This window comes from Neodiprion lecontei, chromosome 6 (assembly GCF_021901455.1).
Source record: "Neodiprion lecontei isolate iyNeoLeco1 chromosome 6, iyNeoLeco1.1, whole genome shotgun sequence".
NCBI classification, from domain to species: domain Eukaryota; kingdom Metazoa; phylum Arthropoda; class Insecta; order Hymenoptera; family Diprionidae; genus Neodiprion; species Neodiprion lecontei.
In genome coordinates this window covers 2,928,595-2,951,838 of record NC_060265.1, presented here as the reverse complement: position 1 = coordinate 2,951,838, position 23,244 = coordinate 2,928,595, and the positions used below count along the sequence as shown (strand labels likewise).

The window sequence follows — 23,244 nt, the reverse complement described above, 5'->3', positions numbered from 1 at the left end:
ATTCCAGCACTTTTCAAAATCGCGAAAATTTTCGCCAAAAATGGAAAGGGGTTAGCCTTACTTTTTTTTTTGGCAAAAAACTTTTGGTCTCAGATTCGATTTAAACGATCCTTGTCCGACCAATTGGACCCTCAGGAACTCAGAAATCGCAGCGAAAAGAGCGTACGACCAACAGGAGAGAAATGGCGAGCGAAAAAGCACCTGCTGAAAAATGTCGAAAATTCAGGTTCTGGTTTTTTGGCTGTAACTTTTGATGCGTTGATCGCAGCGTATTGGGACTGCGCCCAATCGGTTTCTCTCGCAAAATTACGTCCGATCAGTGCTACAATTGATAGATTCCAGCACTTTTCAAAATCGCGAAAATTTTCGCCAAAAATGGAAAGGGGTTAGCCTTACTTTTTTTTTTGGCAAAAACTTTTGGTCTCAGATTCGATTTAAACGATCCTTGTCCGTCCAATGGGACCCTCAGGAACTCAGAAATCGCAGCGAAAAGAGCGTAGGACCAACAGGAGAGAAATGGCGAGCGAAAAAGTACCTGCTGAAAAATGTCGAAAATTCAGGTTCTGGTTTTTTGGCTGTAACTTCTGATGCGTTCATCGCAGCGTATTGGGACTGCGCCCAATCGATTTCTCTCGCAAAATTACGTCCGATCAGTGCTACAATTGATTGATTCCAGCACTTTTCAAAATCGCGAATCTTGTCGCCAAAAATGGAAAGGGGTTAGCCTTACTTTTTTTTTTGGCAAAAAACTTTTGGTCTCAGATTCGATTCAAACGATCCTTATCCGACCAATTGGACCCTCAGGAACTCAGAAATCGCAGCGAAAAGAGCGTAGGACCAACAGGAGAGAAGTGGCGAGCGAAAAAGCACCTGCTGAAAAATGTCGAAAATTCAGGTTCTGGTTTTTTGGCTGTAACTTTTGATGCGTTGATCGCAGCGTATTGGGACTGCGCCCAATCGATTACTCTCGCAAAATTACGTCCGATCGGTGCTACAATTGATTGATTTCTGCACTTTTTAAAATCGCGAAAATTTTCGCCAAAAATGGAAAGGGGTTAGCCTTACTTTTTTTTTTGGCAAAAAACTTTTGGTCTCAGATTCGATTTAAACGATCCTTAACCGACCAATTGGAGCCTCAGGAACTCAGAAATCGCAGCGAAAAGAGCGTAGGACCAACAGGAGAGAAATGGCGAGCGAAAAAGCACCTGCTGAAAAATGTCGAAAATTCAGGTTCTGGTTTTTTGGCTGTAACTTTTGATGCGTTGATCGCAGCGTATTGGGACTGCGCCCAATCGATTTCTCTCGCAAAATTACGTCCGATCAGTGCTACAATTAATTGATTCCAGCACTTTTCAAAATCGCGAAAATTTTCGCCAAAAATGGAAAGGGGTTAGCCTTACTTTTTTTTTGGCAAAAAACTTTTGGTCTCAGATTCGATTTAAACGATCCTTGTCCGACCAATTGGACCCTCAGGAACTCAGAAATCGCAGCGAAAAGAGCGTAGGACCAACAGGAGAGAAATGGCGAGCGAAAAAGCACCTGCTGAAAAATGTCGAAAATTCAGGTTCTGGTTTTTTGGCTGTAACTTTTGATGCGTTGATCGCAGCGTATTGGTACTGCGCGCAGTCACTAGCTCTGAAAAAATCAATGATACGAGCATGGTCAAAAATCGGCTAAACTTCGACTGAAAAAACATCCAACGGCCTTGCGTTTTGCGCAAATTTGGAAGGAATAATCTCTCTGTGTATAATGGAGCCAAAGGCACCTCATCCGACCAATTGGACTCCTTTGAATGTCAATAATCACATCAGGAATCAGCTCGTAAGATGAAGATCAGAGGTAATGCGGCCACATCTTTTGACGGGATGCTTTCATCAACTCATGACTGTGCTCCATCTCCACTATAACAGACGGAATATCACCATATACTCCAGGAACATATTCCTTCCCATCTTTTGCAAATGACAACCGGTTGCCACCTATGTTATGCACAGAAGTTTGTATTTCAAAGTGCCAGATTGCCGGCAACTAATAATATTTTCTTCTGAACCGCCTTATTATTTACACCTTCTCTTCCCCTTTCTTTGCAGCGCCTATTCACTGGCAACTTTCGACATTCATATCATTCCGAGCAACGTTGTGTTACGTGTTGTATTAATGTACGTCGATGGTGTGGTCAGGTAGTGTCGCACATTCGCGGTTCTGTTCCTTGCTGGAAGCAGGTGGAAGCAGCTGGGAAGAAACCCATTAATGAATGCTGCTAATCTTGTTACGTACGGTCCCTATTCTTCTTTGCAACAAATTGATGTCATGATAACAGTTGCAAGAAATGGCATCATTTAATGATCTAAACAAGCATTGTAAGGACGCCGAACGAAATGTTGCTGTAAGTAGGACGTTGTCACTACAGATCTATACTGTAGTCACTATCATTACGAAATCTACGGTACAGGTTATTTATATTTAGTTTATTTGATTGGAGCGTACTCAATATTTCTACAAGGATACTGGTATAAAGCCCTCATAGTTATTTCCAACTTGAGGAATATGCCGTCCCTATATTGTGTGAGTTAACCTCACACTTGGATTGTTGTCTCCCTCTGTACTTACTCATGTAAATGTATTTTGCTACGATACAACTAATGTAGAGTATTGAATAGTTGATAGGAGATTGTCAACGCCCTCTTATTTTACGTATTCTACAGAAGCTCCAATCTGTGTTCCAAGGGCAAGACATTGTGAAGAATCCACTGTATTTTCATGTGACACATCAAATCCTACTTTCAGTCCCAACAATTTAATACATTGACAGTTTTTTTCTTTCCTTTACAGAATACGGAAAATAACAAAGCGGATTTAGAATCTCGATTTGAATGTCCTATTTGCCTGACCTGGTTACGCGACCCAGTACTAACTTCATGTGGTCATAAGTTTTGTGCCCAATGCATTAATATGTGGCTGCGGTAAGTATAGTCTCATTGAAAAAACTTTTTTGTCAGTAGATATCACTGCTTCCTCAGAATTACCACTACAGATGACTTATTGACTCCAAAAAATGAGCAAATTCAAATAGTTTTCTGTACTGTGGTGAATTCTGTTTCCTATAGGAAAAAAGGTACGTGCTGTCCTGTGGATAGTCAACCGTTACAGCCGGAGAGTGATTTATTCCCAGATCTCTTCACACGACGAGAAATATCCCAACAACGAGCACATTGTCCCTACCAAAAATTTGGATGTGCCATCGAATTATCGCCCATTGACATAGACAGTCATATGAATAAATGTGACTTTAGAAGACAAGTTGGTGAACATGTTTCATGCCCATTTAAATCCATTGGATGCTCTGATATTATTATTTCGGAAGAAGAACTGAAAACGCATTTGGAACATTCAACAAGTTCACATCTCACTGTAAGTGCAATACTCAAGACATTGCATTTATCAACATTTCATAACGCTACCAAATGATTAAACAACTAGGAAATTTTGCAGTTAGTGGCGAAGGTCATTCCAAAATTAACCTCCTTGGAACAAACTGGTTCAAGTACCAGAGCCATGGAATACAAATGGTGGGACCCACCCCCAAAAAAAAATTTGCTCTCAACCCAAGATGAGCCATGTCCAGATTGGCAGGAATTAGTCAAGTAAATTCACTTGTGAATTGATAACCACAATTCATCATCACGAATCAAATGATATAAATTACTATTGCTTTCTACGGAAAATCAACTACACTTTACAGACGGTTTTTTTCTACACAGAACACTCTACGAGAGGATCGTAGTCTTGGAGCAGCAGAACCGTGAGCTCACCATAAGTCTTTCTAATCAGCAAAATCATCTATCTTCCATCCGGACTTCAGTACGATATAATGACGAAGAGATGATTCTGCGCTATTGCAACGGTCTTTATATTTGGAAGCTTGACTCGTTTAGAGAGAAACTTGAGATCATGATAACTGATTCTCTAAAAATGTTTTACAGTCCTGGATTCTATACATCTCCTAATGGTTACAAAATTTGTGCTAGGATAAATGTATCTTCTAAAGATCCTCGCTACTTGTCTCTCTTAATTCACATGATGCATTCGGAAAATGATGATGCATTAGACTGGCCGTTTAATGGGTCGATTAGTTTTGTACTAGTTCATCCCGTGGATTCCGAACGTAATATACGAGATACTACATTCTCCAAACCTGAACTAGAGGCATTTAAAAAACCGACTTGTGAATTGAACAAGCGAAGTTTCGGGTATACGGAATTTGTTTTAATCAAGGATTTAGTTGAATTTTTACGAGAAGACAGTATGATTATGAGAGTGGAAGTTAAACCAATTTAGATATTCCTCAACAGAATTTATTGAAATTTACGTAATTTCCATATAACCCACAGTATGGCTAAGTAAACCCCAAAACAGGTTGAACTGGTATTCGTTATAATATCAGTTTTTTACTCCAAAGGACTATGTCCAGTTCAGATACAATTTGCCAAGCAATTATCACGATCCAAGTCGAAATAGCCGACGCTTCTGCCGCAATGCAAAGGACCTTAGCATGGCGTTGAGTTACCGGCTTGTCAATTCAAGGCTCTGTCCAGGCTACCGATAATTTTATTGTCCAGCCTTATACACGACATGTACATGTAAGGAAGAAGTATGTTCCGCCCATTTGAATCTTTCAAAAAATAATATTACACAATTACATCTTCTTGTACTAGTTTATTAAATTATAGTAAAGTATTGCGAATGTTATTAGAATAAATAATTTATGAAAATTCACACGCAAGTCTTTCCTCCTACCTCTAATAAATACTATGCAATTTTTATAATTATCATTGTTCACGTAGTAAATTTTAGTTGTAAATGTGGGCTTCTAACTTAGAATATCCGATATTTTTCAAACACTTCACGCGTTTCTCAGAACCTGAAAAAATGGCAAAGACTATGTTTTTCCCCTTAATTCCATTTATGAACAATCAACAAAATTGAATGTGTTGCTGATGGCTTCAGTTTCTCATCTAAGTATATGATTCAAATAAACACAGATGTCTGGCGATAGAATCTACCGCGCTAGCTGTACGAATGGGGAATTCCATGCTCTAAAATTATTCAACAGTGTTTCTGTCACGTAAAACTGTCTGTGAGAAGATCAAAAGCAAAATCCAAGATTGGAAGGTGTGCAGCCTAATCATAACGGCGTGGAATTCTCCATGTATTAAATTTAGCATATTATTATAATATCCACATGGAATTGGATAAATGGTATAAAGACCAAAAATGACCGCTGAAATTTTAGTACTATTATTTAAGGTATTGCATGTAATTCAATTATAAGTAATAACTAAAGCAATGAATGAAACATTCTTGATGTGTTGAATACCTCTAAGGATACAACTAGCGTAGTCTACCTTGAGATCATTTTGGATTTGTATCTCAACATTTATATTGATCCGATCTGTACGAATACACTTTTTCTTTTGATACTTGATTATCTGGTACTCTTCGCAAAAAGATCCTCTACGCCACAAATCTGCCTTATGTTTTTAATTTAAAGAGAATAGGCAGTCACTATAAAAGTGAAAAATACAATATCTGTCATAAATTGTCTGTAAGATAGACTCTGGTAAGTTTCATGCCGCCGTATACACTAGATGCCACAACCGTTGTTAACTATACGCCATTTTGGAGAGTGGCTAGATACTTGTTATATTTTTTCTCCCGAGCCTGTTGAATCCTCCGCAACTTTTTTAACTGACCCATACTGATTTCTTTTCCGTCAATGTCGTGAGTTGGTAGTCCCTGAAAATCATTTGAAATTCTAGTATGTAATACCTATCACGATTTTACGTGATGGATTCATTCTGCTTCCACCTATAATGCGTCTAATATTCGTAATTGTTACCTTATCATTGAATTGAGAGTATTTTCCTTTTTCAAGCTTGAACATGTCACTCGGTGGTATTATATTTTTGGCGCGTTTTGCTGCTGCCAGAGCTTGGGCTTCTGCTTTTCTTCTTTCTTCTTCTGCAGCTTTTTCAGCTTTCAGTAGTCTTTTAGCCTCTTTTTCTTTGAGTAAAGTTTCCCTGTCAACCAACTTCACAATACTAGCTTTGCCTTCGTGATCTTCCAATCTTACACCAACATTTGGTAGAATCTCATCTCGCAATCGATCACATTCTTCAAGAATATTGGTAGCCTTCAAAGTTCTCGCTTGAGATCTTACGCTTCCTCGGAAATCCGCAAAAATCTCCAAGTATGGCATTACTTTTTCCTCAATCTGAGTAGACGTAAATGATAAACATCAGGGGAATTTCTCTTCAAGCAATGATACAATATTAATGGCAAACTGAGCGTGGATGTATAAGAACAAAATGAGAGCCGTTCTTTTCAAATGGAATCAGTTGTTTCAAACACGAGTATTGTATAGAAATTGCTTCATTACATACTTACGTTATTACTTTCGTTATTATCGCAAGTAAGAGGAAACCCAATGTTGGCATGTTGGAAATTAGGAATTGCACCAAAAACAGAAAGTATTTTTGTGATGTACACGGCAATGTCGCGAAGCAATAAGTTATTCAAACCTGTACTATCCCTCATGTAGATGTTGCTGTGTGCAACAATATCCCTCAAAGCATCCAGTACCGATCTAGTGTCAATGTTGTCTGTAAAATTATTAGAACATTATTATAACTCATGCATTTCTTGAACATTAATAAACATGACAACTTACCACAAAGAGCGGCATGTACAGAATCCTTTGTAGTGCAAAACTTGTTATAAAGTTCTAGTTCAGCCTTGTTCCACTTACTAAAAGTATTCAAAGTCGTATTATTGCTCATGTGCCTAGTCCTATTTTTAACATTGAGAAAGAATTCCTACAAAGAAAAAGAGTAGATGTGAAAATTGGTATACATCTGAAGAGAAATGAAATTCTAAAATCCAAATTTGTGCATTTAAGAATAGACTTACATTCAAAAACTTTTCATATTGGATAGCCATTTCCATCGTATTATCGCTATAATCTAACGTATCCTTCCAAGAATGCAGAAGAAATGCTAGCCGGAGCTGCCTTGCTGTATATTTTTTCAAAGCGTCTTGAATGGTCACAAAGTTTTTCAAGGATTTCGACATCTTGCATCCTGATATTGTCAAATGACCGGAGTGCAAAAAATATCTCACCCAGTGTGAATTATCAAAATATGCTTCAGCTTGTGCCAACTCGTTATCATGATGTGGAAACTTTAAATCCACCCCACCCGTATGAATATCTAGACTTTCCCCACAGATCGCAGAAGCCATAACTGAACATTCTATGTGCCATCCAGGCCGACCCTTACCCCACGGGCTGTTCCACCAAGGTTCGCCTGCCTTTGAGCATTTCCAGAGAGCAAAATCTGTTGGCGATCGTTTTTCAGAGAGACGATCTTCAGAAATGCACAAGTCACCTACAAGGAGAGATATAAAACTTTGTATATCTATGATGAATTTGCTCATTCATTTGTTGTCTGAAATTTAATAGCCATGGTAAATGATGCAGTGATTTTTAGTAGTTGGGAAGTGGGTGGGGAAGGAGGGCCCGCCTTACTTCTTCCCTCTCCGCCCCCTTACCCCCATCAGCTCTTGGTGCTGGTGGAACTAGGTCCGTCACTTCGTCTTATATTCATTTCAAGGTTTCGTGCACTGAAATCTACTCCTGAGACGTCCAAAATGGATGTGTGGATGATGAATGCTCATGTTAGTTCAGATTGCCAACTCCTGAAGTGCCTGGAACGTCGAGATGAAGACGAGAAGAAGCGTTTGACCTAGTCGCACCAGCGCCAAGGGGGGCAGAAAAGGAGGAAGTAAAGTGGGCCTTCCTCCCCCTGTCACTCCCGAATTCCTAAACATCACTATGCATGATTCATTCATATTCGATACACTCATGTTATATGCATTAAAAATACCTTGAAAACTAGACGAGTTGGTCATATTAAATCTTATATTACAAGCATTCTTATTACTTTGAGAGGCTGAAATAAGGCTTAACAGCTTTAAGTCGCGGTTAAGGAAATTACGAAAAATTATCAAATAATGTTTGTCAATGTTGCATCATATTACATGTTTGGGGAATTATAACTCTTTATCTATGTGCCTGAAGTCAATCAGATTATGGACATGGACAGACAATGAATATAGCTTATCAACTGAAATGTAATGATAAAAATTACATTCAATTTTATTCACCGGTGTTGGTTAAGCGACTTTAAATTGTGTATCATTTTGTAATGCTGTCAATTAGATGCAAAAATCATCACTACTTCTGAAATTTCTCTCTACAATACTGGTATACAGTTGAGAATCATCATTCACACGTTCAATCCACATACACAAAAGTCAAAGGTAACTGTAATAATTGTGATCACCTTCTCCTTCTTGCAAACTGTTGGCATCTCCATAAGCCTCGGGAACAAGTTTGGCATAATGATGATTATCCCGTTTATCAAAGCCACTCACATCAAAGTAAACAGAACCATTACTTTCGTATGCAAGATTATTAGCAATGATTTTTTTGATATAATCTATAATTTCAGGAATGTATTCACTAACTCTGGTCAGCACATTCGGTCGCAACACCTGGAAAATGTGCGATTTTTTAAGAGCGCTAGAATTATAATTAGAACTGCTTCTTTCCATTAATGTTAATATGTATCAAGGCTTACATTAAGGGCATCCATATCTTTGTGATACTCTGTCTCCCAGTACTGCGGAAGCTTGCTAAAGATGGAATTTTCAGTAACTGTAGATCCCTTTTCTCTATCAAGCCATTCAGCAAGAGGATCCCTGGCTTGGTTCAGTAAGGCCTGCAAAATCAATTCCGATATTCCATCTGGTTAGATCCCTGAGTAGTCAGCTCCATTTGATTGATGTAAAATTTACTCAATTTTTAATTAAAATGAATAAAAGTGTGAGGAATAATATCTTCCCTTACATTCTGGGACTCTTTCAACTTGACTTGGTCATTTTCTTTAACAGCCTTTTCAAGATCTTCCACTGCCATGGTAATTTTCTTCAGCATTGTTTCCATCATACGGGTCTTGTCGGGATCAGAGGTAGACCTGACTGTACCTTCAAATGCCGTCATCACCTTCTTCGCGTCATCCAGTACTTTGTCGAGATTGTGGTTTTCTTTGATGTACTCTTCGTACAAGTGGTTTTGTCTTGCTCTTTTTATAATTTTGTCATCAATATCGGTGATATTCATCACGTATAAGACATCATAGCCAAAGTAGTCGGAGAGTACACGTCGCAATATATCAAAAGATATATAAGACCTGAACATATGAAATTCAACATATTTGTTGGGAAAGCTTAAACCTGTTAATAGTTATTGATATTTGATAACACAATCTCTGACACTAACATTCTGTAAGCATATCAAATGTGAGCGAACAAAACAAAGATAAAATGTTTTTATTAACATTGCCCAATAATAATGCTGTCGATTGGAAGCTTCTTGTCTCAAAATATGTATGATCAACTTCTTTAACGACAGCAGAAATTTTTTTTCAATTAATGAAAATGAACAAAATGTAATAAACCAAGACCTCATTTTATTATCCTGCTAATACATGGTACTAATGAAATATTGGAAGAAAATTCAAGGGGAAGATGCATTCTAAATAAACAATAAGTATACCTAGCGTGGCCCATATGTGAAGCGTCGTACACCGTTGGACCGCAACTGTACCAGTAAACTCTATTCCCATTTTGAGGTATGAATTCCTCTTTTTGTCGAGTTAGACTATTGAAAAGTTTCAGAGTCAGACGAGATTTGGTATCTGGTGGACTCCATGACGGTTGCGAACGCTTGTTGTTAGACATATCGAAAGCCTGTTTGGAACGTATTATTTATAGAAAATAACGATCATTTGCGGTCAAATATTTTCAATTAAGAGAACAATTCAAGTGTTGAAATAAAACAAACCTGGTTTAGCAATGAAAGGTATTATATGTAAAAACAAATCTCAACTCACCGAAAAGACGAAACAAGAGATGAAGAATCGAATTTAAATAGTTCGTTAATTAGGAGTATAAATAAAGACCGCCCTGGTCTCAGCTCTGACTCACGCCTTAAAACGTCATTTACGACACAGGTAAAAATTCTCAAGTAACCGTGGCTCGTGCAGCGTGTACCAGCATTTCCTTCCTCTCCCTCTTAATGACCAACCGAGTGAAATTAGACCCGAGTTTTATTTCCGTTCGTCAGGATGACCACCCCGACACTGAGCACGTGAAACTGACAGCTGTCAAATGCGACCCGCAACATCCACATACTTATTTATGATGCAGTGATATTAGCGCAAAAGTGATCTAGAGTCAGTATTGTTTGCTCATCTTTTGAATTTATTCCCAAATTTTCGATCAAACGTGTACGGCGTCTACGATCAGTCATTGATCACTGAACCCCAATCGTTGGATTACGTGTCACCCGAATGTTTTTCTCACGTTTCTTAGCCTGGTCGGGCTGCCAGTGAGCAATCACCAAAGCATAGTGAGCGAGACCTTTTCGACGTGTTCGCTGCACGGAAACGTGGTTCGCAACATCTCAAAATGCAGGTTCCAGCGGTTTTTATGGATTTGCCCTTAGAGGACCAAGTAAGAAGATTTCATAATCATTTCCCGAGCTCTATTCCTTCGAATTAAGCTTAAATTTTGGCAACGTTACATATTAAAAAACTTATTCTGAAATTCTGTAATTCACTGACGGGCGTTTAGGCTTAGGTTAGGTTTACGTTCGTATGGACTTTCATTATTCAATCATTAACCAATCTTTCACTGTAACAGGCACAAGAATTAAGGGTATATTTCAAGAGTTTGGGCGCTGAAATAAGTGAGGAGAAATCACCGAGAGGAATCGAAGATGATTTGCATAAAATCATTGGCGTCTGCGACGCCTGTTTCAAGGAGGGAAATGAAACTGAGATTGAGACAATTCTAAACGATATAGTCTCCATCATGGTTCTGGTGAGTTGTCTGTGCGAATATCAAATCGCACCTTGACATTTGGATAACTTGTTCCAACGAATTTTCTTGCATTATTCCTTTACAGATTCCTATTGAACGTGCTGAAAATTTAATATTGGCATTCTGTGAAAAGTTGACAAAAGCTCCAGGTCAAAAACTAGGAGTTGTCTGTCTAAAGGCGTAAGCATTTTTAAAATTTGTTCCTTGGATATAAAATTAATCCTGTACATAACAAACCATGAAATCTAAAATCTAAACCTATCAAAAAAGTTCGCATTGTAATTATACCAGCCTTTGAATAAATTAATTAATTAAGTAGATAAATAATAAAGAATTTCGTGACTGAAACATTTAACGACTGACTGAAATTACATGCTTCGTTATAGGCTCTGGCTCCTGTTTCAATCCTTGGATGAAAAATCGCCCATGAGATATCATGTTTACTACCACCTGGTACAAATTTCACGCAATGTGGATCAAGTCAAAGCTGTGTATGGCGGAGTGGATCAACTGAAGGCACAATTTGCTCCGTGTCCACCATCCAATGAACAAATGCAGAAATTATATCGCCTCTTGCACGAAGTGTTACTCAGTTGTAAACAAAGGTAAAGAAACTGAAAAGCTAAAAATAATTAAAAGTCTTTCAATTATTCTAAAAACGTAATTCGTTAATTTTATACCACTGTTTCCGTACAGTAATTCATTTTTTGAACGATACCTTTCAGTGAACAAGCAGCTGCAGTGATGGTTGCCCTACTAGGTACATATACCGCTGAAAGTGCATCTGCTCCCAGAGAAGATGCCCAGCGTTGTATTTTGGCTGCGCTTGCCGACCCGAATACTTTCCTGCTGGATCCGCTGCTGGCTCTGAAACCTGTGAGATTTTTAGAAGGAGAGCTCATTCACGATTTACTTCTAGTTTTCGTCCAAGAAAAATTACCCGCATATCTTCAGTTTTACAAAAATCATAAAGAATTCGTCGAGCATATACTAGGTGTGTTATATGTACAAATTGAAATAGATTTACCAAGTTTCCAATATTTTCAGAAATCTTTAGAAAAATAACAAGCGATTCGCATTTTTTAAAAATTCACGTTATGCAGGATTGAACCACGAGCAGAACATTAAAAAGATGCGATTACTGACATTTATGCAGCTTGCTGAAACAAATCCTGAAATGTCATTCGACACTATTCAATCTGAACTGCAAATCGAGGAGAATGAAGTAGAAAGCTTTATAATCGATGGTAAGAGTTTCATGAATATTTAGATTGTTCAAATCCTTATCCCAAATCATATTACACACGCCTGATTTCTTATGCATGGGTATTTACGAAATGGGAAATATCAAATGAACCAGTACTGGCTCAGCAAAATCTAAATTGCTGTTGAGTTATCGAGTTGTTCAACAGAAACTATATTGGCGCACTAAGATAATCATCGTACAAATTACTGCGAACTACTCGTCTTATATCTTTGCTATGTGAGATCATTACTCAAGTTTTGACTTTTATAGTTTTGAAAACCAAACTGGTTCGAGCTCGAATGGATCAAGCTGGCCACAAAGTGCTCGTATCAAGCACAATGCATCGAACATTCGGCCGTGCTCAATGGACCCAACTAAGGGACCTATTGGCGGCATGGAAAACCAATCTTTCTGCAGTTCAGGAAGGCATGAAAACTGTTGCGGCAGCTCAAATCGAACTTGCGGCAAAAACAAAATGATCCGAATAGTAGCAAATACATTTCATTTCGATCCAGCTCACGATGACATATGGAAGTATATTTTACGTTCAATCACACATGAAACACTTTTACAACTTAAGTATTGCTGTGATTACTGTATTCCATTTTGACCGATAGTGGGCAATTATGTAAACCTTTTAAATTTGATTTATTCCTCATATTATTATAAAGAACTCAGTTACTCCAAACCATGTTACACAGATGTAATGAATGCAGTAGCTCCATTTTTTAACATTAAAAAACAAAATTATTGGAATACAAACCCAATTTCTATCAAAATACGTTCCATTAGCGTTCCATAACCAGTTACTCTGCTGTCATTAACTGATGCAACTGTTTTCCAGTGCGAAATATGGCGTAAATATACATACAACCAATTACCTTTGAATAAAAATCATCAACGTAACACTAAAACTGGGGTAATGTAATGTTCGTATATCCTTCTTAATATGATAAACCTTTTATACGGCACTTGATATAAGATTTCTCATTGCACATACATTAATTATTAGCCGCCTCCTATTAGTAGAGCAAGTAATATTCATCAAGACATTTATGATATCATCTGTAGTACCACTCGTCGGCATAATGGTAAAAACTTTACTGTCGACATAAGTTTCTCACAAATTCCTTAGTAGCTGTCTTTCAGGATTCATTTTAGAACACAATATTACATTTTCATTCACAAATATGGATTTGTAATTTTAAAAAGATATATTGAAAAACTAGTACCGAGTACTTGTAATGCAAAGAATTTGATGGAGTGTCCCCAAACAAAATGTATTTAGTAATATTGGGAACATCACAGAAAAACAATAACTTAGAGTCGAGTAGAAAATGAGAAATGATAACGTTTATGATTAAGTAGCTTACAAAATTAATGAAATTCTCTGGGGTCTGTACACCAAATCGCGATCGGTATTCAATTTTATAATGATTGGTACAGTATAAAATTCAAGCTCTCTTTTTGTCCTTGGTATTCTTACAAGCAAGTGTCAGTTATATTATTCTCCAGAACAATGTATTTCGTAACTTTATCCTCTGATTAAATAATCCGAAACTCACTCTAGCAGTTTGTCACTTTTGTCACGGAGGATAAAATTACACAATTAGTCCGCCCCTGGTCGCAGTCATTTTAATAAATAAAAAATCAAATCCATAAGTGGAAGGGTGAGTATCTGTATCTGTTTGTATATGTCCGCGTGTATGCATGTCTGTATCATTCGAAAAACGTAATTGAGACATGGACAGAATAGAAGCCTGAACTCAAGAAGTAATGGTTTACATTTAAACAGCTGCACCTCACATTTATGATAGTATCGATAATGCATGCACTTGGTTACTAAGAACAATTTACGTGTAAGAAATTAAAGTCATCAGAATTCTCTGCAAGGCCATATCAACATCGCAGATATACTCTTAGATTGTGATAATTTATAAAATATCGCGTAAAAAGGTACGTACTTGTTTACAATTTATTACAATAAAAATATGATGATAAAATAATAGGACAATAAAAAAATATGATGATACGCGGCATTATGCGAATAAGCGAGCTTCGTCATACAATGCATATGGACACACTGATTACTTTGCCAGTTGGCAAGCAGGGACAAAAAAAGAAAAGAATCTGATAATTCGAACTCGTAAGCCTCCACAAGGAAAATTAATAATTCAAAATTACCTTATTAATCGATAAGTCATGTACTAAACTCATACCTACCTATGATTATAAGTATATTTATGCAAAATGTATGGAATACTAAGTGAACGCGAGTTGATCATGTTCAGGATCACTTTCGATATGCCATTCTTAAAAATTTAATCAGTTCCAATGGCCTGCTACCTATTCTCAAAATATAAGTATACAACTTCAATTTCTATACATGCATACATACATAGTATGTAACGCGTGTAAACATTTTTCTGCTTCGTAATTTAATTTTGAGTATTTCTTTTAGTATTTTCGCAAGTGCATTGTATACACACACGCACAATATTCTCTAATTTCTTTTCCTGGATTTATACACCTAATCCGTAGAAAACAACATTCTTGAACTAAACAAAATTTCTCATTTACTACAAAACATGCGAAAATATTCCAAAACTATTCACTCAAACTTTTTATCTTTAATTTTTCGACTCATTTTCAGTTGTGGGTGAAATTCTTCAATAATTCTATGGTTAAACAATAGTTGACAAATATTTTATACTAAATAATGGGTCGATGTGATTAGAATACAGTACAGATTTGTACATATACCAGGTTAGATCTGAGTAGAAAATCGTGGACGTGGCAAATCACCAAAGACTGTATCTCCATGAACACTTTTTGCCAAAGCCTTCATCGATGCACGAATATTATGTGGATCGTGTGGATCCCTCGATAGCTGTTGAAAATACACATACATTGTCGTTACTTTTCTTAATTTACCGTGTGAAGTATTCCTGCAATCACGGTAGACATTGATCATCAGTGACACTACTGCAAAAATAGTAAATCGTTGTCTTACATACCTGATCGTCTCCTTGATCATGCTGAATTTGACGGGTGAAGGAGGGAAATACAGGAACACTGACTGGCAAGGATTTGGCCAGGGTTGGATGGCCGCTTCTCTGTCCTCGCGGAATATGGATACCTTCGTCATGGCCGGAATCTAAAAATGTGAAATATTTCATGAGATATCTTTGCAATAATTGTGATTACTCTTATACAAACACTATTGCCAAAAGACGGGACGATATTATAACTGTATAAGAGTAAAAATCTCATAAATTGACTACATACGTTCTTGTATCAATTTAAATTACCATCAGTGTCAGACTCTTCTTCAGATTGTTGAGCTTGTTCTGCGGGTACGGAGTCATCCATGCCTTCAATTGTAAACAATGCCTCAGTGTCGTAACTACTGGGTTCCTTGCAATACAGTCTCAACGATGCTTTCTTGTCAGCTCCACTCCTCTGTAATGGAAAAAGAAAGATAAAAACTACGATAAACCATAGGAGAATTAGTAAACTAGTTCATTTAAAATTAACCATTTAAATTCTTGTGGAGGACTCTTATCAACTACCTATTTACATTATTCGAAATTTCATTTTCACCCACTCCAATAAACTGCTCGCCTCAACACCCCAATCGATTTTGACAATCCTCCAAAAGTGCAAAACTCCATGTGACTTACAAGTAATTGAGTAAACGTTAAAAGTAAAATTCATTCATCCTATACACACTAGGTGAAGGTTAGCAGGATGTTTTGTTGCTGCCTGGTGTCCGATGTTAGGTCCGCCAACGATCTTTGTATCACTCGCCACTGTGTGAGGTCTAGTATTCTGTGCATTAGACATTGGTTGAGCTATATTTGGTTGGATCGTGTCAGAAATAGCATGAGATATTTCCATGGTTGCGGGTTTTTCTGTTTCTTTTTGGTTGCAAATTAGGCTGTAAAAACATTATGTAGATAGTATCATGTGCTTGCCGATTGTGAGTAAAAAGAGTGAAATACTTCAATCTTGCTGCAAATTATAAAAAAAAATTACGATTAACTGGAACTTAGCTTACCCAACGAGCAACCTGTGCTCCATATGTGCATGTTCTCTGTACTGCTCTAAAAGTTGATACTGTTCAGCGGAAAAAGCTCGAACTCTTTCTTCAGTTGCGGCAGCTTCCCTCTGCACAGCTGTTTCAAGCTGTTGTTGCAAACCGCCAAGAGCCGATTGTAGATTACTTGGAAGCTGCGACACTGAATGACAGAAGAACGAAGAACAGTGCCAATGATTTAATGTATCGAATACTACTAATATGCTCTTAATCTTCCCATGGTTTGATACAAGAATAAGGATACCGTGATTGCATCAAAATAGTTTCAACTATCTAGCATGTTGACAACCGTAAAGAAATATGTCTGCAAGAGGAGCAATATTATCACTGTTTTTCTTCCAATTGGATAAAATGACACACTACATTTCTTTCTCTCACATACACAAACTGTTAAAATATATAACGTAATAAGACGTAATAACAAATAGCAATACTCATTGCTAAGAAATATCACCTGAAAACTTATTAGGTGGTTGCAGAAAATCTACGGTGTCTATGTTATTATTGTCAATCATTATCCTAAATATAGAACTGAAGTTAGGACTCGCTGTTAGTCTAGCTATTTCATCAGCACTTTTCTGGAACAAAAAAAAAAAAATTATAAACAGTTTCATAAATTTTTCAATTGACTTTGTTTTTTAGAAAAATATTGGTAATTTGCAACATTGAAGATAAATTATTGACAAAATCGAATATAAAGAGTAATAGCTTTACTTGAAGTTTCAAAGAACTGAGTTCGGTCAAAAAGTTAAGTTTATACTAATACTGAAGTTCATTAACGAACCGATATAGGTCAAGGTTGGTATTTAGTTTCAAATTTACTGTCACGTACTCCTGAAAAGTTGACCAAGTAACATTTATCCACTAAAAACTCATTATTGGCAATCAGCAATATCAACTACTTCAGCTTTTAATCAATCTTCTATAATATTTTTCAATCAATCAAATCCTTAGGTTCAATAATAAATTATTTTACACTTAAAAAAAAGTGAGCTGTGCCAAAAATACAATGAACGGTGTTTACTACGTTATAAAGTACCGATACAAATTTATAGTCCGATAGACAGTCATGTTTTATTATGGAAAAAGTACAAGATAGTGCTTTGACCATTTTTATCTCAAGTCCCGCAGTATAATTAAAAAATTTATTAGTTGGATTGCATAATTTAAACTCATGTTAGCAGTTCAATATTTTTCTAAGTCTAATCGATATGTATCAATATTCCTGCCTCATTAAGTATTATATATCGACAGATAACAAAATGAGCACATTAATATGAGCTCAAACAATCAACTTTTTTTTTCACATATTTGTAAATACTTTTGCTTCATACTGTATCTTAATGAAGTATATCATACAACATATACATGCATCTATTTTCGTAACGTCACGAATAATAATCGATACTAATTGATTCCCTTGTTAGGTAATTGGAGTTTTGAAGAAATCCAAGCTGTCAGAAATTCCAGTGAAAGATGACTTTGACATTGAATACCGCTAACATTGTTTTAATTTTGTAAATCCATGGATGATAAAACATAGAAACGTAATTTAATTGAAAATACTACTTGCAAAGTATTCGCAAATATTGTTAATTTGGTGAATACCTGCCATATCTTGGAACGGATACAATCACTCTGTTTTTCTTGACTTTCAATCACTGTCGCTGAAGGCATAGATATTCGGGAACAATAACTAGCCTTGAACTCAACTCTGGAATACTTACAAGGACATTGGTATTTATCAAAACTAGTGCTGCACCCCGTTCTCTGTGGACTGCGTGGGTATTCATTGAACAATTGATACATCGGTGAACAGCCCAGGCTCCAATATTTCGAACTTCTACCAAACCAGGTAATTCCTTTGTAATACCTTCCAATTCTCCAACAGTCGCAACATTCTGTCGAAGCATAAGCCAATTACTTAATCATCCATCCAATTGTCTGTCATATCCATCTCTTGTGGAATTAACCTATGTCAAACGTGTATCGTGCAACTGTGTTTGTAGTAAATAGAAAATGGTGATGTATGTACCTAGTCGGTGTTTAAATATTTTTGAAGATGTATTTCAGAACAATTTGCAACCACTCAAACGTATCAGAGAAATACGTTGCAATTGTCTTTGATGGATTCGGCTCGATGCAGGTATTTACAAAATGCAAGGTAAAAATGGTAAAAAGGCGAGATTTCGAAAAGGCAATGAATAAATATTGGTAAACAGTTAAAAAAATAGTTTGTACCGTTATTGAACAACTTATTTCATACGATGTAGCTTACGTGGTAGATAAGTCTGTACTGATTCACATGTATGTCATTCTAAATACATCTGCCAAGATTCATCGCTTTGTTCCGAAAAGTGTGTTTTCGAAATTAGGATAAAAATTTTTTTCAGGGTCAGATTGACGCTAGTTCACAAGTTGTGGTAAAGAAAATATTTACCGATCGAATGAATTAGATGTAGACGACGTGACGCGTGAGAAGAGGAATCGTGGAAACGAGTTGAATTAATTCGGTTAAGATAGTTAAGGTCGTTAGCAGCAAGTTTCATTGACAATGAAGTGTATAACGTTTACCTCTTGGAAGAAGGGATCAGCGAGTTCGGTAGCGGTCAGTTCGTAATCTTCAATTTTAACCCTTTCCAGTTCGTTGCCCCTCGCCTTGATTGACACGTTTAGGCATTTGCATGCGAGGTGCATATTGAGATGATTGTATAAAAATGAAATATGAACGTAACGAGGCGCACCGCGGGACGCGATTATATCTAAGAGAAAGAAGACAGAAGCCAATCGCTCAGCTGTGGCTATGTTGCTACAAACAGATTTATCTTCTTCTTTCAGGAATTAATCGGCTCTCTTCAACACGATTCTTACTTATTGTTAATACGATTAGTACTTGAACAAATTACATTGACATTTCACGATAGTCGGACAGAAGAATTCTTCTGTTATCGAACCGATTGTTGTATAATAAATAAATCTTATACGCCAAAGAATAGCGTATATTTACAAATACTCTTGAATTGTTCGGGACGTGCGCTCACTAAAAATAAACACTGATTTATGAACGCTCTACGTGATCCCACCAGATCCCACCATCCCACATTATTATATCCCACCGCCGTTCCACACCGAGACAAAAACATACTATCGAATCAAGTGGTCATCCGAAAATGACAAATCTGATAGTTTCGAATATTTGTTTATGCATGCCGATGACGCTATTCGTTACTCGGGAAATAGGCTGCTATAAATACGAGACACAGAATTCTTTCAATGTTTTCAATCAGGATAATGCTTGAAGAATAAGTGTCGCGCTTGACTCGAATAGTTATACACTAGTTTCCAATTCCGCCTGGAGGGTACTTCAAACTTGGATACATCGTACGATCTATATGTATTGCTACAGCGTTTCAACGAATTTTAATAACAAACCATTAGTACAGCGTGATGTATAATATCCAGGAAAATAATACGTCAGTGAAAGCATGTTTTTACCGCAATATTCTACGACACTTATTCCTGTTTGCTTTTCAATCACGTACAACACGACAATTTGTAAACATTGGGAATTTTTGCAGTTCGTTCCACGAAACTCACCGCAATTAGTACTTAGGCTGCGATATTTAACACGAATAAATAATATATTTTCATGTATTAATAACGAAAATTGTTCTGAATACTAATGATTTTTGATCAATTGAAAAATGAAATGAATAATTGTCATACGACAAATAGCTAACAAAGAATACTACAACTGGCCACAGCTAAAAAGTTTTATTCCTCTCACCACATTGCAACAAATAAAATTAAATGCTTCATATATATAATGATAGTAATAACAAGATCAAGAATAACATTGATAACATGATATACATTTAAATCCCTCCCATAAAAATTAAAACCTAAATAACGGAATTGGCGGCTGAATTAAGGTAAAATTGATCAGAGCATGGTAAGGAGTAATAAAAGGCGCGCCAGGCCCTTCGAATTATAAATAGAACTGATCACTTGGTGATTGTTTCGATTCCAATACACGGGCATTCATTCCGAAACGAATAATTGATCTTTTTTTTTAAAAAGTTCGTTAAACCTTATGGAAGCGTATCTGAAAATAGATTGGTTCGTTATTGTCTCCACTTACGTTGAAATTTGATATTGCCTAAACGACCAGGTGTCAAATCTATTTACCTGATAAGATTGATAAGATTTATTTAAATGAACGTTAGATATCGAATTTCAACTCACTCTAAAAAATCAAAGCCAATGAGCGAATGTTCACTTTGTATAAGAGACCAGCAGCCCCAAAAAAAGTGGCTCAAAAGTAAGAATTTATTAACATGGATGTACAATTTTTTTATTTCATTTTCTGTAACATCTGGAGTGCCATTGTATTCCTCAAGATACAACCTAAGCCAATCTCTCTGCAGAGTCTCATCTGGATACAATGAGTAATCTGGTACATCGAGACCTGTAAAGATATATAAATCCCTAAAAATTAATCAATATCTCAAAAAATGGAAAAATCGTTTCTATCGTTACTAAGGCTGCAATCTATTCAGATTCTCACAATAACCATCATTGAGATTGAAACTCACCAACGAATTCAGCAAAGTGGTTAGCAATATCATAGGCTTGATAGTTATAAGCGGAATACTCATAATCTATAAATGTGATGGTATTTTCCTTCGCATTGTGAAGTACATTGCCTAATAAGAGATCATTATGTGCAAATACGACGACGTTGTCAAGTTTTGAAAGCTCGTTCTTCAACAATTGGTATTGCTTTTCTAGTTCCGTGTAGGGTTGTATTATCCGTCTGAATCTGAAAATATAGACAGTGGCAATATCTTCATCTTTCCAGTCGGAAAAGATCTTAAATGAGCTCGAATTGCTTACTTTGCCTGCTTCTCTTTGTTGGAGAACGACTTGGGCATAATACGCATGAACTTTTCAATTTTATCCCATATGAACGGCTCTGTACTTATCTCCGGATGAGCGGGATTGAGCTTATGCATCTCAGCCAATCTTTTGGCCACCAACTTATAAATGGGCGGGCTGCGGACGCTGTCAACAGTAAGAGTATCCCCTGGAAGGAATTCATAGGCAAGTCCGTTGTTGAAAGTAGCATACAAGCAATGAGTGTAGCCCGCTGCATGCATCAGCTGAAATATGCAACATTCGACGCTGTTCAACGGCACACAACACCATTAAAATGTGGAGTACGTAAATACGTCTCTGAAAGTTCATACCAGATTATTTGTAAATTATTCTAGGATGGAGCTCAAGCTAGTCGACAGAGTTACTTGCCAAACACACTGATGTTAAACGAAATCAAGAAATGCAGCCCAAAATTCAAAGTTTTATCAAATCTCATAAAGAGCTAATACTTTCAAAGTATGTATCATCGCCGTGAAACGCTGTAGGGCACTGTTTTACTTAATGGAAGTTTCAATTCACAATTGCATGCATAATAGGATAATTGTAATTTTACTTATCAAACTTGCCGTCACTGTAACTCATTGCATAGTTAAATCCTTCATCTTACCCGAATATTTCTAGTTTCAGCTGTGCGGTCGATGAACAGATCTGTTTTGTAGCCATAGACCCGTATCAAAACCATCTCATCGTAGCGGTCTTTACACCAGACACCAACGAGCTTGTTAGATATCCCATTTGTGAAGAGCTGAGGAACACTTTGCTATTATATGCGCATTTCAATGCATCCCTCAAAATCGGGGAGTATTATCTAAATTATGATTGACACGCTATTTTGCAATTACACAATAAACTATGAGCTATGCCAATATACCGTATACATCAAATGCTGGATAAATGTTACACAGTACACTCACTCAAGTATTACCTTGAATTGATAATCGTCAATGGACCACGCGGGTCGGAGAAGTTTGACAATTTCTGCTGCACCTTCATTTAATTTATCTCCATCAATGACGATGTCGAAGTGAGGTTCCTTGTGAACTTCTGCCATGACTTAATAACTCTGGCGCACAAATGTTTGGAATTTTTCAAGAAGAAACGTCATGCGCCATAATCAGTTCTACAATTACACAAGAAATCTCAGAGTGTCAAACATGACCGTTTTCAAACTTGAGATTGTTTCTTTCCTCACATACAATGGTTGAGAATTTCTGAATTATCATTGTTTATAAAGCGTAACGCAGTCTACAAATGATAAACAATTCCAACCAGCTCAGGAATGAAACCAACTCTAATTTAATATTCGTGATGCCGGGTGAGGTACAGAAGCAAGACTCTGGCAAACAAATACACTTGTATAAATTGGAAAGCTCTACTGTATTACGTTATATCAAAAAGATAAGTATAGATTTAGGGCAATCAAACAGTCAACAGAGACGCATTCGTATTTATTTCTGTCTCAGATAATATATGAATTGCTAACAAAGTTCAAGTGATATTAGTATGCTGCTTCACCATATCAATGACTGAATTTTCAAATTATTTTTCTGTTTCATTGCTTACTTGTTTCACAATGAAGATTTGTTTCGCCTTTATGTCCGTATAATCAGTAGAATTTTGCAGTAGGCATAAAAAATTTAGCAATGATACGTGCATATTGTAAGAATTACGCGACGCGTTTATCGATTACCTCGAGGTGTTGCGGATCGCGCAGTTGCTCATCCTTTGGAACAATCCGTAGTCATTACGCAGTTTTGTCAATGATATTGTTTGTGATAGTGATGATACCACATCCGACCACCTGTCTGACTTCATTCTCTTACATCACAGCTGTCGTATAATTCGTCATGTAAACTCATATGGCGTAGCTATTTCACAATTGGAATGTTTCGAATGTATCGTAAACAATACACGACTTCAAGGCAATTCTTGCTGCAGATTCTTTTTGTTTGTCGTA

General features: G+C 36.7%; 5 protein-coding genes across 15 annotated transcripts; 2 read left to right on the top strand and 3 right to left on the bottom strand.

The window, feature by feature from the left end:
• Window positions 1-1,688: 1,688 nt before the first annotated feature.
• LOC107222633 (TNF receptor-associated factor 6) lies at window positions 1,689-5,144 on the top strand. 4 transcript variants are annotated; one of them, XM_046742477.1, is made up of 6 exons: window positions 1,689-1,996; window positions 2,091-2,386; window positions 2,833-2,963; window positions 3,108-3,411; window positions 3,481-3,644; window positions 3,762-5,144. In XM_046742477.1, the coding sequence occupies exons 2-6, from the start codon at window positions 2,330-2,332 to the stop codon at window positions 4,336-4,338; spliced, it is 1,233 nt and encodes a 410-aa protein (XP_046598433.1). In that variant the 5' UTR covers window positions 1,689-1,996; window positions 2,091-2,329; the 3' UTR covers window positions 4,339-5,144. The 4 variants fall into 4 exon arrangements, with proteins under 4 accessions (XP_046598433.1, XP_015517555.1, XP_046598434.1 ...); XM_015662069.2 differs by having other exon boundaries at window positions 1,792-1,996; window positions 3,493-3,644; XM_046742478.1 differs by lacking the exons at window positions 1,689-1,996; window positions 2,091-2,386 and adding an exon at window positions 2,458-2,565.
• LOC107222632 (cysteine--tRNA ligase, cytoplasmic) lies at window positions 4,702-10,371 on the bottom strand. The gene is made up of 10 exons (XM_015662068.2): window positions 10,014-10,371; window positions 9,677-9,870; window positions 8,969-9,311; window positions 8,700-8,840; window positions 8,403-8,613; window positions 6,970-7,445; window positions 6,731-6,875; window positions 6,448-6,662; window positions 5,900-6,274; window positions 4,702-5,796 (listed from the first exon to the last, which is right to left on the bottom strand). Exons 2-10 carry the CDS (start codon window positions 9,859-9,861, stop codon window positions 5,668-5,670), a joined length of 2,220 nt encoding a protein of 739 aa, XP_015517554.1. The 5' UTR covers window positions 9,862-9,870; window positions 10,014-10,371; the 3' UTR covers window positions 4,702-5,667.
• A 109-nt stretch (window positions 10,372-10,480) lies between these two features.
• LOC107222634 (eukaryotic translation initiation factor 3 subunit M) lies at window positions 10,481-13,017 on the top strand. The gene is made up of 7 exons (XM_015662070.2): window positions 10,481-10,635; window positions 10,825-11,004; window positions 11,090-11,184; window positions 11,391-11,609; window positions 11,730-11,998; window positions 12,108-12,251; window positions 12,521-13,017. Exons 1-7 carry the CDS (start codon window positions 10,591-10,593, stop codon window positions 12,727-12,729), a joined length of 1,161 nt encoding a protein of 386 aa, XP_015517556.1. The 5' UTR covers window positions 10,481-10,590; the 3' UTR covers window positions 12,730-13,017.
• On the bottom strand, window positions 12,990-19,473 carry LOC107222627. Of its 2 annotated transcripts, none has more exons than XM_015662059.2 (8): window positions 18,924-19,473; window positions 18,077-18,250; window positions 16,804-16,927; window positions 16,311-16,491; window positions 15,983-16,190; window positions 15,562-15,712; window positions 15,268-15,407; window positions 12,990-15,140 (listed from the first exon to the last, which is right to left on the bottom strand). In XM_015662059.2, exons 1-8 carry the CDS (start codon window positions 19,044-19,046, stop codon window positions 15,018-15,020), a joined length of 1,224 nt encoding a protein of 407 aa, XP_015517545.1. In that variant the 5' UTR covers window positions 19,047-19,473; the 3' UTR covers window positions 12,990-15,017. The 2 variants fall into 2 exon arrangements, with proteins under 2 accessions (XP_015517545.1, XP_046598436.1); XM_046742480.1 differs by lacking the exon at window positions 18,924-19,473 and adding an exon at window positions 18,385-18,866.
• A 635-nt stretch (window positions 19,474-20,108) lies between these two features.
• On the bottom strand, window positions 20,109-23,115 carry LOC107222640 (ethanolamine kinase). 7 transcript variants are annotated; one of them, XM_015662082.2, is made up of 7 exons: window positions 22,978-23,115; window positions 22,213-22,407; window positions 21,895-22,032; window positions 21,246-21,511; window positions 20,945-21,171; window positions 20,595-20,817; window positions 20,109-20,454 (listed from the first exon to the last, which is right to left on the bottom strand). In XM_015662082.2, exons 2-7 carry the CDS (start codon window positions 22,336-22,338, stop codon window positions 20,391-20,393), a joined length of 1,044 nt encoding a protein of 347 aa, XP_015517568.1. In that variant the 5' UTR covers window positions 22,339-22,407; window positions 22,978-23,115; the 3' UTR covers window positions 20,109-20,390. The 7 variants fall into 7 exon arrangements, with proteins under 7 accessions (XP_015517568.1, XP_046599672.1, XP_046599674.1 ...); XM_046743716.1 differs by having other exon boundaries at window positions 22,213-22,623; window positions 22,978-23,107; XM_046743718.1 differs by having other exon boundaries at window positions 22,213-22,350; window positions 22,978-23,091.
• Between the last annotated feature and the right edge of the window lie 129 nt (window positions 23,116-23,244).

What these genes read in the sequence shown, in the direction of transcription:
- LOC107222633 (XM_046742477.1), top strand. Translation starts at nt 2,330, where the DNA reads ATGGCATCATTTAATGATCTAAACAAGCATTGTAAGGACGCCGAACGA. An exon ending in TGCATTAATATGTGGCTGCG is followed by an intron (nt 2,964 to 3,107) that starts GTAAGTATAGTC and finishes TGTTTCCTATAG; the next exon opens with GAAAAAAGGTACGTGCTGTC. An exon ending in GATTGGCAGGAATTAGTCAA is followed by an intron (nt 3,645 to 3,761) that starts GTAAATTCACTT and finishes TTTTCTACACAG; the next exon opens with AACACTCTACGAGAGGATCG.
- LOC107222632 (XM_015662068.2), bottom strand. Translation starts at nt 9,861, where the DNA reads ATGTCTAACAACAAGCGTTCGCAACCGTCATGGAGTCCACCAGATACC. An exon ending in CAGTTTGCAAGAAGGAGAAG is followed by an intron (nt 7,446 to 8,402) that starts GTGATCACAATT and finishes CTCTCCTTGTAG; the next exon opens with GTGACTTGTGCATTTCTGAA. An exon ending in TGTACATGCCGCTCTTTGTG is followed by an intron (nt 6,663 to 6,730) that starts GTAAGTTGTCAT and finishes ATAATTTTACAG; the next exon opens with ACAACATTGACACTAGATCG.
- LOC107222634 (XM_015662070.2), top strand. Translation starts at nt 10,591, where the DNA reads ATGCAGGTTCCAGCGGTTTTTATGGATTTGCCCTTAGAGGACCAA. An exon ending in ATTTGCCCTTAGAGGACCAA is followed by an intron (nt 10,636 to 10,824) that starts GTAAGAAGATTT and finishes TCACTGTAACAG; the next exon opens with GCACAAGAATTAAGGGTATA. An exon ending in TTACTCAGTTGTAAACAAAG is followed by an intron (nt 11,610 to 11,729) that starts GTAAAGAAACTG and finishes GATACCTTTCAG; the next exon opens with TGAACAAGCAGCTGCAGTGA.
- LOC107222627 (XM_015662059.2), bottom strand. Translation starts at nt 19,046, where the DNA reads ATGCACCTCGCATGCAAATGCCTAAACGTGTCAATCAAGGCGAGGGGC. An exon ending in GAGCACAGGTTGCTCGTTGG is followed by an intron (nt 16,191 to 16,310) that starts GTAAGCTAAGTT and finishes ATGTTTTTACAG; the next exon opens with CCTAATTTGCAACCAAAAAG. An exon ending in ATGATCAAGGAGACGATCAG is followed by an intron (nt 15,141 to 15,267) that starts GTATGTAAGACA and finishes TATTTTCAACAG; the next exon opens with CTATCGAGGGATCCACACGA.
- LOC107222640 (XM_015662082.2), bottom strand. Translation starts at nt 22,338, where the DNA reads ATGGCAGAAGTTCACAAGGAACCTCACTTCGACATCGTCATTGATGGA. An exon ending in TTGACGATTATCAATTCAAG is followed by an intron (nt 22,033 to 22,212) that starts GTAATACTTGAG and finishes AGTGTTCCTCAG; the next exon opens with CTCTTCACAAATGGGATATC. An exon ending in CCACTTTGCTGAATTCGTTG is followed by an intron (nt 20,818 to 20,944) that starts GTGAGTTTCAAT and finishes ATATCTTTACAG; the next exon opens with GTCTCGATGTACCAGATTAC.